The sequence below is a fragment of the Tiliqua scincoides genome, chromosome 2, assembly GCF_035046505.1.
Source record: "Tiliqua scincoides isolate rTilSci1 chromosome 2, rTilSci1.hap2, whole genome shotgun sequence".
Taxonomy (NCBI): Eukaryota; Metazoa; Chordata; class Lepidosauria; order Squamata; family Scincidae; genus Tiliqua; species Tiliqua scincoides.
In genome coordinates this window covers 168193513-168208068 of record NC_089822.1, presented here as the reverse complement: position 1 = coordinate 168208068, position 14556 = coordinate 168193513, and the positions used below count along the sequence as shown (strand labels likewise).

Below are 14556 nucleotides of genomic sequence, written 5' to 3'. Positions count from 1 at the left end.
CCAGGCCAGGAGTCAGCTGAAGTCTTACCGTAGTCCTTCCTGGCAGGCAACCAAGATTTACAGCAACCTAATAATTGCCTGGAAATGCCAAGTAATACTGCTGTATTTGAATTGAAGAAACTAAACACACGGCTGTCAAATCTTCAGGGTATGCAAAAGAGTAATTTAAAAGAAACAAATGATCAGCCTATGCTCAATAAGAGGAATAAGGACAAAGGATCTAACTTGGTGACAGACTCAACAGAGCCACAACTAGCCCAGAGACTGGATGCTTTAATGGATGCTATTGTTGTTCCAGTTAAGGGTTCTTCAGGCACTGAGGTTTATCTTAAAGTGACAGAGCCTAAGCTGGATGACTAGGTGATGACTGTTTCTCCAAAATGTTCAACAAATTGTGAATCTTCACAAATAAATCTTACAAAGAAGCTGACAGGAGGCAGAACAGTAAATAAAACCAATCTTAGAGATCCTGACTTGGACTGCCCTGATGGACCGGCTTTTAAAGATCCCATTGAAGCTTTTTTGCTAAATCTTGACCCGGAGGAGGAGGATATTATCAACGGAGCTGTGACAGCTACAAAAAAACTCCCTTACCCTGAACAAAAGAGGGTTGCAAACGTATTGGAGAAAGTTTAAGAAGAATTGCTTAAGAATATTGATGTGATGAGACTGGAAGAGGAAAGATGGGCCAAAGTACCTGCTAACCTGCAAGATCCTTCAATGAATGCCCAAATACCTTGGATGGACTCTACAGCCTTTGTGGGCTTCCTTCAGCCAAACAAGCGTATTTTGGAAGATTCATCAAAACACCAACTTCTACACCCCGGTCCCGCTGTCAGTCTGGAAGATGATGCTGAGGTAACAATCACTGCAACAAGTGGCAATCCATCCGATAAAGAATCAGTAAAGGAAGTATCACGTATTGGCCCACTATTGGACCAACTAGAGTCTGATGGACTCGTGATTAACTGGAGAGTTGTGCATACCATCAAGGACCTACTTTCAGAAGGATGGCAAAAAATTATTGACTGCTTAGCTGAAGTTAAAGCAGACCTCCTCGAATATTCTGTTCCATCACATGACATCCAACAAGCACGTCCACATCTGGAGACAGAAACTTCCCTTCCAGACATTGATTCAAATTGATGCCTAATTCCAGCTAATTGCATGCACACCAAAAGGCCAGTCAAGTTACTTTCATGGAATGTCACAGGATGGGTGTCTAAGCTGAAGGATGGCAACTTCCGTAAAGTGCTTAGGGAAATGATATAATCTGTTTACAGGAGATGTGGACGTCCTCTCCTATTAAGTTTGAGGGTTATTCAGTGTTTGAGCTCCCAGCATCTAAATTTCACAACAAAGGTAGGCCAATGGGTGGCCTTGTTACTCTAATTCGATCTGCTTTCCAAGCCCAACTAGTATTTTTGGCTAATGGCCCTTGCAATGTATTAGCTGTCAAGCTAGCCTTTAAGGAACATTATATTCATCAATGTTTACATCCCACCTACTCAAACTAAGTCAGAGGGAAGAGCAATGTGGTTTTTTGAACCAGGTCACTGAAATCTTAATGCACAAATTTGCTAGAGCCTGGTTTCTGGTGCTAGGTGACATGAACGCAAGGATTGGGCAGGGCCTTCAATGCACTTCTCATGTTTCTGATTGCACCATAGATTCTGATTTTCCTTATCTCAATTCAAGTAATAGGTGCTCTAGGGCCATGATATGTAATGAGTCTGGTCACCTTCTGGTTCAATTCTGTATGCGTTGGGGACTGACATGGTTAAATGGGCTGCCAGATTATAAAGCGTCTGGGGATTTTACTTTTATTTCACCTCGTGGATGCAGTGTGATCGACTATATATTAGTTCCTGGGCCATTACTAATGTTGGTCAAAAAATTCAGTGTTGGTGTACCAGGTTTAAGTGATCATTTATCTCTATTTTGTCACCTGCTTTGTTCCCCCCAAGACCAGCAGAATTTGTCTCAAGACTATACGCGGAACTCCGAGGCTCGTCATCTATTGCTAACCTTTAATGAGGGTGCCACTGATAAACTAATGTCCCTCCTTAGAACAGACCATTTCCTGTCTAGGCAATCAGATTTACAGTTTTCTGCATCACCAAGTGACTCGGTCTGTAATTATGAACTGTTAATAGACGAGCTACTAACTTAAGGCGCACAATGAAAAAAAACACAAACCTAAGCTGGGCTGGTTCAAAAGCCTTAAGCAACACAATATACCCCTTGAAAACAGAGGTTCGTGGAGCTTATCGGGAATTCAGGGAAACAGGAGATAAGGATTTATTAGCTAAGTATTTTGAGTTACGACGTCAGCTATGCATAACAGTTGGCCAAGCCCAGCAAAAATTAAATCTTACTAAGTGGAACATCATGCGTAGAGCTATTGATAGTCATAACAACAAAAATTTTGGGAAGTAGTAGGAGGTTTTTTCCATCAATTTACCCCAAGCTCATCTCCCATTCCACCTTCAATATGGGTCAGTCACTATAGGTCATTATATTTTGAAGAGCAGCAAGCCTCATGGTGCAGAATCCAGAACACTCTAATGTACTGGATTGACCCTTGGTTTCTTCGACTGAAATTCTTGAATTAATAGCCCGGCTTAAGCCCAAGAAGGCAGCGGGCCCTGACTATCGCACCTGAATTTATAAGGGCTGACCCAGATTGGTTGGCTCCAGCTCTTGCCAATCTTTTTACGGCAGTTGACAGCTCTGGTAAAATACCTGACGCCTGGAAGAAATCAATAATAGTGTCTATTTTCAAAAATGGGGATAAAAATACCCCAAACAGTTACTGGCCGATCAGTCTACTATCAATTACAGGGAAACTATACGCCATTCATATGCATCAAAAATTGCTTTTCTGGCTGCATGAGAACGTATATTAGGGCCTGAACAATCAGGTTTCAGGTCTGGGCAGTCTACACTGGATAACTGTATTGTTCTTTCACACTTGATAGCGAAATATACAGCTAATTGTAAGTCTGCACTATACTCTGCCTTTTTGGATCTAAAGGGGGCATTTGATTTGATCAGTAGGGATCTTCTGTGGTTCAAATTGGTAGCCTTAGGTATGGACACAAGATTACTCTTCTTAATCAGGTCTCTTTATACTGACACCTCCTGTCAAATTAGGTTATCTCCCAATGGGGCCTTGACGGATGTAGTGATGACGAATAAAGGTGTTAAACAAGGCTGTGTGTTGGCCCCCACCCTTTTTAACTTGTTTTTAAATGATTTAGCTCCCCTTTTACGTACAATAGACGCCCATCCACCCAAAACTGGTCAATTAGCTCTGCCTCTACTACTATATGCGGATGATATGCTTTTATTAGCATGTACAAAATTGGTTTAAAATGGCTAATAATGACGTGTTTAAAATATTTTAAACAAAACAAGCTGAGTCTTAACTTCGACGAATTGAAAATAGTAGTTTTTGGCTGCTCTTGGAAACCGACAACATGGATCTTTGAAGGTCATGTTATCCAACAAGTTAAAATGTTTAAATATCTAGGAGTCTTGTTTCATTACAGGCATTCATGGACGACACACCGACAACTAGCAATCCAAAAAAGTAATATTACAGCCCAAGCTATTAGTCAATTCTTTTATGCTTGGGGGAATTCCTTCATTCCTGCAGCACTCCAGACATTCAACACGAAGGTAGTAGCACAGCTTTTATATGGAATCCCCATTTGGATTTCGGTCTTCCACATTACGGTCGAGAGGATTCAGTCTTTATAAAATCTTTGCAGTACCACGATGCATACCGTACACTGTCTTATGCCTGGAAGCCAGGCAACATAAAGTGGAGTCTTTAGCCTGGCTGCGCCTTTTCAAACATTGGCTCAGAATTGGCTCTGCTGCTGCAAAGGACCCTTTACTGAAAAACATTTTAGAAGACTGCTTTCATTCCCCAGGGCTGATTTTATTCAGTAAGAAAGTTCAATCTTTGGGGCTTTCCTTGGAATTGCTGGGCATGATGCCATGGACAATAGCGTTTAAGACCCTTCGTACCTGGATATGGGACACTGAAAAACAAGAGCTCCTAACTGATGCCCAAAAAACTTGTTCCCCACTTCATTTTGGATTACCCTGGGCAGCTGATTTCAGCAGTAATTACTTAAATTTACTAACGAATCCGCATGAATGCAGAGTGTTTTCCCTAGCTAGATTTAATGCCCTTCCCTCAAATGAGATGAAAGCTAGGTTTAATGCCAAACAATCCAAAGCATGTCGCTGTGGCACAGGTTCCCTGGAGACAGCCCCCCATATTTTACTAAGCTGTATCAGTTCTAAGGAGCTGTTTTTTACTTCCTCTCTTAGTTTTGCTTAATGAATCTGATATGGACATTGTTAGACAATTACTAACTGGCAGGAATGAGGCTGTATTGATTAATATGGCTAAATTTCTTTACCATGTTTATATAAGAATTGTCTCTAGAAACTGAGCTTAATCAATGTATGATATAAATAATTTACTTGGACCATTATTTGGGTTTCTCTGTACATATGCCAATAAAGGTTTGAATTGAATTGAATTGTAGAGCAGTGTTTTATGAACTGTCTCTTTTTTTTTTTCTAGCCCAGACTGGAGGAATGTAGTCTAGGGTTAGAATCACTAAAACATTTCAAGTTCACAGTCAAGCACAACTCATTAATGTTCTGCTGCCAAAAAAAGGCTTATTGGTTTAGAAAAGGAAAATAGGATTATTGTTCTGAGAAATAACACAGAATACCAGGGAAGAATAATTTTATAACTTGTTGCAATATCGTGTTAATTGGAGGTTAATTTTTATTATATCCATGTTGTGGCATAGCATTTTAATCCTCTTCCTGATTTGACATGTGCCAGTCAGGAAGAGGATTAGCACAAGATACTTTCTTGCTTATTTATGTGATAGTATGGCAATGACCTGTTTAACATGGGCAGCTTGATGTAAATTGAATTGAACATTTTGTTCTATCTAGTCCAGTACTTTCCAGGCTTACTAGGCTTATATCAGACAGATATCTTTTCTAGCCCTGCTGCCTGCAGGCTTCTTAAGTGGACATGATAGGGATTGAACCTGAGACTTTTGCATGGAAACCATATGGTTTACCACTGAGCTATGGCGCCTCCGTGTTCCAATGTCTCTTAAAAAGAGGAATCCATAGTGAGATCTTGATATAATGTATCTTCAGACCTCAACTCTTCTATAGAAGCATTTTGCTTTTATTCCTCAGTGAGATAAACTTTAGAGAAGTTAATCAAACTGTCTTGTTGAACTCTAGATGCCTGAGGAAGAGGCTTTCTGTGTGTTTGTACGGCTGATGCAGGAATACAGGTTGCGGGAGCTGTTCAAACCCACCATGGCTGAGCTAGGACTCTGCATCTATCAATTTGAGTACATGCTGCAGGTAAGAGAACAGGGTTGAGCATATAATGAAGCTTGCAAGTGTTTTGGTACAGGTGCTTGTGTTGGGTATTTTTGCACAGTTTTTGTTGTTGGCTTGCTTCTAGTTTGTCTTTCCCTTGTCTACTTCTATATTGTTTGTAAGGAGAAGCAATCTGTATTCCCCTGTGTGGTTTATGTCTTTATTTAAAAATGGGTCTTTCGTTATAGTTTCTTATGAACTGTGCAGTAGTATATTCTGGTTATGCTGTATTTTGTGAAAATACAAATATTGTAAGCAGTACTATAGAAGGCTGAAGTGCAAGTTCTTATTGCTTTTAGGAACACATGGAAAGTCTCATTTGTAGCCTTTGCCTCTGAAACTTTCAAATCTAACTGTGGCATTGGCGAGTAGCCAGAATGTCTATTTATGGCGATACTTTGTCTTTTTCTTCAGGAGCAACTGCCTGAACTGAACATCCACTTCCGTTCCCAGAGTTTTCTCACTTCCATGTATGCATCATCCTGGTTTCTCACCCTTTTCCTCACTACCTTTCCTCTACCTGTGGCCACTCGAGTGTTTGACATCTTTATGTATGAGGTAAAGCACTTTATATATACAGTGGCAGACGGAAGGGAAAAAAAACAATGATGGAAATGTGACCACTTGCATGAGACCAAATGCAACAAACCTGACACTATCAAGAAAGGATAATGGTTACTTCTAAAATATTCTGTATTGTGTTGTATGAGTTCACTAATTTGGAGATATAAAACCATAGTGTCTTTCACAAGCATTTAAGAGTAAAACTTACTGAAAATTTGTCTTGAGAGAAACATGTTGCTTGGATGAATTTTACCTAGCTTTCTGGAATACATTTGTCACTGGTCCTTTGCTCTAAGCATGGAATAGGGAGAAATTTTGTACATAATGCTTTATTGTGGCTTTGCATAACAAAATGGTTGATATGTGAAGCTAGCAAGGAAAAAGCTCTTAAAAATAAAGAGCAGCTGTTATATGCAAACGCCAGTTAACAGGGTCTGCCTACCTGGAAAACAATGTGAGATGGGTTGCCTTGGGCAGTGGTGGGCACAGGCAGCACCCTGTACCCGTTGGCCACTTCCATGGCTATCTCATTTCCCTCTGCTGAGGAAGCTAATAAAAGAATTGCTCCACTTCCAGAAAACATCCTCTTCTTGGAAGTGGAATTATACTTCTCCGGGCTTCCTTGTTTCAGAGTCACTCTCCTGCTCTAGTTCAAAACACAGAGCAGCACAGTGACAGTGGATCAGGCCATAGGACCATCTAGTCCAGCTTCCTGTATCTCACAGTGGCCCACCAAATGCCCCAGGGAGCACACCTGATAACAAGAGACCTCATCCTGGATTTTTCCTCCAGAAACTTGTGCAATCCCCTTTTAAAGGCATCCAGGCCAGATGCCATCACCATATCCTGCGGCAAGGAGTTCCACAGACTGACCACACGCTGAGTAAAGAAATACTTTCTTTTGTCCTAACCCTCCCAACACTCAATTTTAGTGGCTGTCCCCTGGTTCTGGTGTTAAGTGAGAGTGTAAAGAGCATCTCTCCATCCACTTTATCCTTCCCCTGCATAATTTTGTGTGTCTCAATCGTGTGTCCCCCTCAGGTGTCTCTTTTCTAGGCTGAAAAGGCCCAAACGCCGTAGCCTTTCCTCGTAAGGAAGGTGCCCCAGCCCAGTGATCATCTTAGTCGCTATCTTTTGCACCTTTTCCATTTCCACTATGTCCTTTTTGAGATGTGGCGACCAGAACTGAACACAATACTCCAGGTGTGGCCTTACTATCGATTTGTACAACAGCATTATAATATTAGCCGTTTTGTTCTCAATACCTTTTCTAATGATCCCAAGCATAGAATTGGCCTTCTTTACTGCTGCCGCACATTGGGTCAACACTTTCATTGAATTGTCCACCACCACCCCAAGATCTCTCTCCTGATCTGTCACAGACAGCTCAGAACCCATCAGCCTATATGTGAAGTTTTGATTTTTTGCCCCAATGTGCATGACTTTTCACTTACTTACATTGAAACACATCTGCTATTTTGCTGCCCATTCTGCCAGTTTGGAGAGATCCTTCTGGAGCTCCTCACAATCAGGTCTGGTCTTCACCACTCGGAAAAGTTTGGTGTTGTCTGCAGACTTAGCCACCTCACTGCTCACCCCTGTCTCCAGGTCATTTATAAAGAGGTTGAAAAGCACCGGTCCCAGGATCGATCCTTGGGGCGCACCACTTTTCACCTCTCTCCATTGCAAAAATAATAAATAATAATAATAAACTTTATTTTTATCCTGCCCTTCTCCTCAGAGGGACCCAGGGCGGCTTACAACATATTTAAAAAAAAACCAATTAAAACATAATTTAACAGATAAAAACATATTAAAAACACATTAAGAGAAACCATAAAAACAGTAATCAGATAAAAGTCAGAATAAAAAGAGCATAAAACAGCAGTTCAAGGAGGAATCACGCCTGTAAAAAACTAAAAGATGTATAAAAGATGTTAAAAAGGCCATAGAGTCAGAAGGCTTGTGTAAACAACAAGGTCTTCAGGCCTCACCGAAAGGTCTCGAGGGAGGGAGCCATTCTCAAGTCAAGGGGAAGGGAGTTCCATAACATTGGTGCCACTACTGAGAAGGCCCTATTTCTTGCCGCCGCCCCACGTACCTCTTTAGGCGGCAGCACATGTAAAAAGGCCTTCTCTGATGACCTGAGAGGACGAGCCGGATTGTACGGCTCTGCTACCCAGGGCAGTATAGGGCTTTAAAGGTCAAGACCAGCACCTTGAATTGGGCCCGGAAACGAATGGGCAGCCAATGTAGCCCCCGGAGAAGCGAACTGACAGTCAAACCGCCTAGCTCCAGTGACCACACGGGCCGCCGCATTCTGCACTAATTGCAGTTTCCGAACCGTCTTCAGGGGCAGCCCCACATAAAGCGCGTTAAAATAATCTAACCTCGATGTCACCGTAGCACGGATCACCGTGGCCAGGTCTGCACTATCCAGGTACAGCCGCAGCTGGTGCACCAGCCGAAGCTGCGGAAAGGCCCCCCTAGCCACAGCTGCCACCTGGGAGTCCAGGAGCAGCTGCGAGTCCAGGTGGACCTCCAAGCTGCGGACTTGCTCCTTCAGAGGGAGTGCAACCCCATTCAGAGCAAGCCGATAATCCAGCACCTGCATTGAAGATTTCCAAACCAGGAGAGCCTCTGTCTTATCCGGATTTAATTTCAGCTTGTTAGCCCCCATCCAGATCCTCACTGCTTCCAGACAGCGCTCCAGGCCCTCAACCGCCACCCTGGAGTCTGGAGGAAAGGAGAGAGAGAGCTGGGTGTCATCAGCATATTGATGACACCCCACTCCAAACCCCCGGATGACCTCTCCCAGCGGTTTCATGTAGATATTAAATAGCATGGGGGACAGAATTGAACCCTGTGGCACCCCGCACTTCAAGGGCCAGGGTGTCGAACAGGCATCCCCCAGTACCACCATCTGGGACCGACCCTCCAAGTAGGAGCGGAACCACCGCAAAACGGTGCCCCCAACTCGGCCAATCGGCCCAGAAGGATACCATGGTCGATGGTATCGAAAGCTGCCGAGAGGTCCAGCAGGACCAACAGGGACACACTCCCCCTGTCCAGTCCCCGGCGTAGGTCATCCACCAAGGCGACCAAGGCAGTCGCCCATTGTCCATTGACACCCACTCTCTCCACCTACTTGAAGTATAACTGGAAGTAACTGGCAATGACATCATTGCCAGTTACTTCTGGATTAGGAGGCCAGAAGCACATGACAAACACATGTAAGAGGCCAGGGTGGACAAGAGGGCTTTTTCGAGCATGAAAGAGCATGTTTGGAGTTCTCCCTGCTGAGCCGAGCCTCCTACCACTGCTTGTTGTGTTGTATTCCTGCTCGCATTGCCAGGCGGTAGGTGTCCGGAGATTCCACAAGTACTGCCAGACCACCACCTCAAGTACCACTGGTGGTCTCCATACCACTGGTTGAGAAATGCTGCCTTATACCAGACTTTAGAAAATGACCCCTTCATAGATGGTGCCAGATCAAATTTTATGCCTTAGACCAGTGGTTCTCACACATTTAGTACCAGGACCCACCGGGACAGAATAAGAATCTGTTGGGACCCACCAGAAGTTATGTCATGCCCGGAAGTGACATCATCAAGCAGGAAAATTTTTAACTATCCTAGGCTGCAATCCTACCCACACTTACCCAGGAGTAAGTTTCCTTTACCATCATTGTTAAAAGAATATACATAGTAGTTTTTTAAAAGTACAGGTCTATAACATTTCCCCAAATGTTGTCACATATCATGGTAGCATCAAGTCTAATACATTAAAAATAAAATATTGAAATGAATGGGGACCCACCTGAAATTGTCTTGTGACCCACCTAGTGGGTCCCAACCCACGGTTTGAGAAACACTGTTTAGACTGTACTGTCTATGTTTAATGTTTCTGTAAATATGCTAGCAGCTCAGGCACATTCTCAATCTGTTTAGGCAACTTGTCTAAAGATAATCCATACGTAATCTAGTCCTGTGAACAGGTGTGGAAGTAACTTTGAGAAATGCTAAGTACCTTTTTCTCCTAGTAAGAAGTGAAACGACTGATTTTACAGTTTCTCAAAACAATGGAAAACCCCTACATAGTGCTTAAATCCATCTAAACTCTCCCTTCTAGGGACTGGAGATAATATTCCGTGTGGGACTGGCTCTTCTGCAATTCAACCAGGCTGAACTAATGCAACTGGACATGGAGGGCATGTCACAGGTCAGCTTTACAACATACTTGGAAGTAGATTGAACATTTGCATCTAGTTCACAACTTCTATATGGCAGGGAGTGGGAAGAGGGAGGGACTTGAGGAAGAATGGAAATAAGGAGATGGTTTGGGAACATCATTGAAACATTGTGTCCTTTTCCAAGATAAAGCTTTAGCCCAAGGGCCAGCAACCTTTGCCAGCTTAGAGGCCAGACATTTGGCAAGGAAGTCTGGACATTCAGTGTACAAGTCACCCATCAAACACCCAGGTTACTGAGCTCTTGGAAGTGGTAGTTCAGACTTCAGTTTGGAAGGCAAAGCTTCCCACTCAATTTGCTGTGCACCAGACAAGGAATGGAAGAACTGCCTGTCCAGAATTGTGTAGTCCCTGTGCCATGAGCCTGGGCAGGTGGCTCTGCTGTTTCCTGTCCACATGTGCAAATTGAGTAGAATGCTTTGCCTCCCAAGTCAAGCTCCACATCGGTCAAATTGGGTGTTGGGCTGGATCTAGGTTGCTGGACCCTGCTCTAGCCAGTTTAGAGCCAGCTGTTCCCTTAGGTCAAAGGCTTGCTGTCAAGTTTAGAGAGCAGCAAACTCAGACTTCTGACTGCCCACCATTCCTTTTTTTTAAATGTGTGGGCCTCATTTTCAGTATAACTTATATAATCAGAAACCTTCAGCTATCTGATTGTTCAGGTTTAGAACATGCTTTTAGAAATAAGCCTCACACGCCCCTGAATTTCTAGTGTGACAAGTGTAAGGAACATGAAGTATTCTTATTGTCATTGCCATTTTATGTCGCAATCTTTCAGCCTTTTGACAGGTCTTAGATGCTTCTCCATCTTCATATGACAGTGGGCCAAACTTTCACCCTTGAGGATGATCAGAATATTACACTTTATTTGGTATCTTCCCTCTCTGACCCCTCAGTTTTTTCTTGTACCTCAGAATCCTACTGGCTGAGGAACAATATTTTGTTCTTTGTGAAAGGTAATAAGCAACTAGGCAGCGAGCTACGATCTGATGTAACCATTTCGTCTTGCCCTGACTTTACTGAAAAACATTGAATATCTTCACTTATCTGAGAATTTTGAGCAGTAGAAAATACAGTATTGAGCAACTATTAATTCTTTTGCATTGACCCTTGAGGAGACCATGAAATTCCTGTTGGTTACAATGGAAATTTTATTATTTCAGTTTGCTCTATGTGGGTGCATGGGATTGTGCACCAAAGAGCAAAGCTGTTATCCTGATATTGGAACGGGATAGATGTGTTCAAAAGTAGTGGTGTTTTGAGACTGTAAACTAGAAAAGAGCATCTAAGTCATCTCCTTGTATCTTATGTTCTGTGTCTCTCTGTGCTTGTATACCCCAAGATAGGATATAGTTTTGATCAAATGAGTTGTAATGAATGTGACTATAGTAGTGCTCCACTGAGCAGAGTGAAGAGCTTTATCTCCCTGGTGGCACGTACTTGAATGCTGATCAGGAGAGAGTGGGGCTCCAGACCACATCCATCATCACAGTTGTTTCCCCTCTAAGCCAGCTCATCCACTTGGCAACTTCCTGTTGCCATCTGTACTGCAAGAGCAAGTCCCCTCATTGCTAGCCCCTTGCTGCTGTTTTGTTTTTCCTCAAACTCCACCCTTTCTGGGGTGCCTCCCACCAGGCCCACCCCAAGTATTCAAACCCTCCCAAGTCCTGCGTTGGCGCCTCTGTCATTCACTAAGTTCCAGCTCATCTCTAGCCACCTCTGCCCACATCCCACTCGCATGCCTCCAGGTCTGTTTCTTCACTAGCTGGTGGGGCTGGCATGGGCCTTGCTTCTATAACACGTGGAATGCCCTTACAAGTCTCAATACGGCCAGTGAGAGCTGGTGCCGAGGCAGGCCTACTCGGTGTGCTGCATCTGGCTGGTGGTAGACAGGCTGCCCAGCTTCGGATTGTGTGCATTTGGGGCTGGTGAGTCTGGTGCCAGACAGTGGCTGTTCAGCATTTTCCGTTCTAGAGGTTTCTGACTACAGTGCTAGATTGTATAAAAATCAGGAAGTAAAACTCAAGTGATTATCACAGGGTGGATTTCAACAATAGATCTTTCTTTACTCTCCTTTCTTAATAAGTTTACTGTCTGATGATTTGGTGACATAGGTACTATACAGCAAGTCATTAGAAAGGAGTTTGTTGACTAATGAAATGTATCCTCAGTGCATTCTGATTTCATTCTCATAGTATTTCCAGAAAGTGATTCCTCATCAGTTTGACAGCTGTCCTGATAAGCTGATCTTGAAAGCCTACCAGGTCAAATACAACCCTAAGAAAATGAAAAGGTAAGTTCTTAGCTTTCTTTTCTCTTATAACTTAACTGGTTGGAAAATGCTGAGCTAGTTGAAGCTGATGGAATAGATCTGTTCAATAACATGAACAATTTGCATCTGTCACTTTCAGCCCAATCTTATGCTTGTCTACTCAGAAGTTACATAATGGGGCTTATTCTCAAGTAAGTGTGCGTAGAATTGGAGTCTCTCTTTAGAAAAGTTATGTGGGAAACTTCATTAGAAACATTTTTCTTGGAAGAAGCAGTGTTTCTGTAACTGGTGGTGTCAGATCAAAGGGACTACAGATAAGAGTCCAGTTGCATTCCAGGATTGTGAGTCTTAAACACTAGGTGGGGCTAAGTACCTTCACTTTTCCCCTCATCATAACTGTAACTTCTATCTTGTTCACGCCATTGATTTTTAGCAAACCTTTTCAACATTATCAGCTGTATAACCAGCCATTGGGAGATGATGGAAGAGGGAGAACTCTCAACAAGTATCTGTAAAAAGAACAAATCAGAATTAAGTCTTCACTTGCCATTTGTTAAAACAGAGCTTCTCCTTAATGGCCAATACCTAAACCATTCTTTTAATTAGCAATATGTATTTGTAATTTCGAGTAAGAATATGCTTGGCAACCAGGAAACATCTGTGCAGTTCAGTCTGGTTAATACATTTGGTCATTATATTTCAAGCTTAGGAAGAACACCCAAAACCACATGAATAAAAGCACAGACTATATCCAAGATTATATTAGAAATCTTGCACTCCTCATCAAAATGAAACAATTTGAGGACAGTCTGAACATTTTTGTGATGGTAGTGCTGAAACTGTTGCCACACCAAAAGTATTGTATTGGTATAGTCCAATATTGTCATGAAGACTTTGGAACTGTATGATTACAACACTGATTTTAGTGTTTAGTTCTAAAACTTGACCCTTCTAAGTCCAAACCAAAGTGTAATGGTGGCAAATCTGCATGCTTAAACTTTGGATCTGCTGCAGATCCATGTGGAAAGGAGGGTTGTGGAGGATCCAATTTAAGGATCAAAAAGGGCACACTGTGATAAGTTTGAACCCTCACCCCTCCAACTGCATACTTTACCATAGGCTATTGCCCAGTTCTTGCACTATAAATTATTTTAGCTGGGAGAAAATTGCTTCTGGGAGAGGCTGCAAGAAGCTAATGGGCAAAGTGTAGTGCTAGGATGGTATAGTGGTTTGGGAGTTGGATTTAAGATCTGGAAGATCCCCACTCAGCCATGAAGATTCCTGGGTGACTTTGGGCCAGCCACAGTCTCTCAGCTTCATCTGCCTCACGGGGTTATGAGGGCGAAAGGAGGGAAAGAACTATGTAACTACCTTGAGTAACTTGGAGGAAGGGTGGTATAAAAACGTGAAAAATAAATGATCAGCCTTCCTCATTGCCCTTCTCCCTTAAATTGCAAGCCTTGTCATTAAATTATGTATGCTGGCAACAGAACTGAATTTAAACATAACTGCTGCCATGTCATTTAGTTTGGCTGACATTTGCGCAGACAACAGGCATTCTTTAAGGAGAAACTGGGTGAACTGCTTTCTGCCCTGTTACAGACTGGAGAAGGAGTACACTGCAATCAAAAACAGAGAGATGGAAGAGCAGATTGAAATCAAGGTAAGTGCTGCTCCTCTAGTTTTGTACACATTTCTGCACTTGCCTTCTGTGCATCACAGCAGTACACACACACATTTCAGGAGCTTCCCGTACTTCATTTTCTCAAATAACACATTGCTGCTTCTGTTCAGTGGCAAGACCTCAACACTGTCTTGTGAAAAGTGGACTATGTTGGCCAGTATTCAAGCCACAAAGATGAGTGATTTTTCATGTCGCCATTTCATAACTGTGCCTGTAAAACCTGATATTTGTCTTTCCTCTTGTCCATTGTGAGTTGTGTGCTGTACTCAATGTTGTTGTATTCTGTAACAATTTTTACCGTCCAGTCAAAGTCATGTGATCATTGATCTTGGAAACTTAATGCAATGCAGT

The 14556-nt window shown here is 42.7% G+C and overlaps 1 protein-coding gene across 4 annotated transcripts in view; it reads left to right on the top strand.

Moving 5' to 3' along the window:
• Positions 1-14556, top strand: part of EVI5L (ecotropic viral integration site 5 like) — a 61466-nt gene that overhangs the window by 21064 nt on the left and 25846 nt on the right. For all 4 annotated transcript variants that reach the window (XM_066613475.1, XM_066613474.1, XM_066613472.1 and 1 more), the window contains exons 6-10: positions 5296-5421; positions 5854-5997; positions 10135-10224; positions 12445-12542; positions 14124-14184. In XM_066613475.1, the coding sequence (XP_066469572.1) occupies positions 5296-5421; positions 5854-5997; positions 10135-10224; positions 12445-12542; positions 14124-14184 (519 nt within the window). The remainder of the gene's footprint in view (positions 1-5295; positions 5422-5853; positions 5998-10134; positions 10225-12444; positions 12543-14123; positions 14185-14556) is intronic.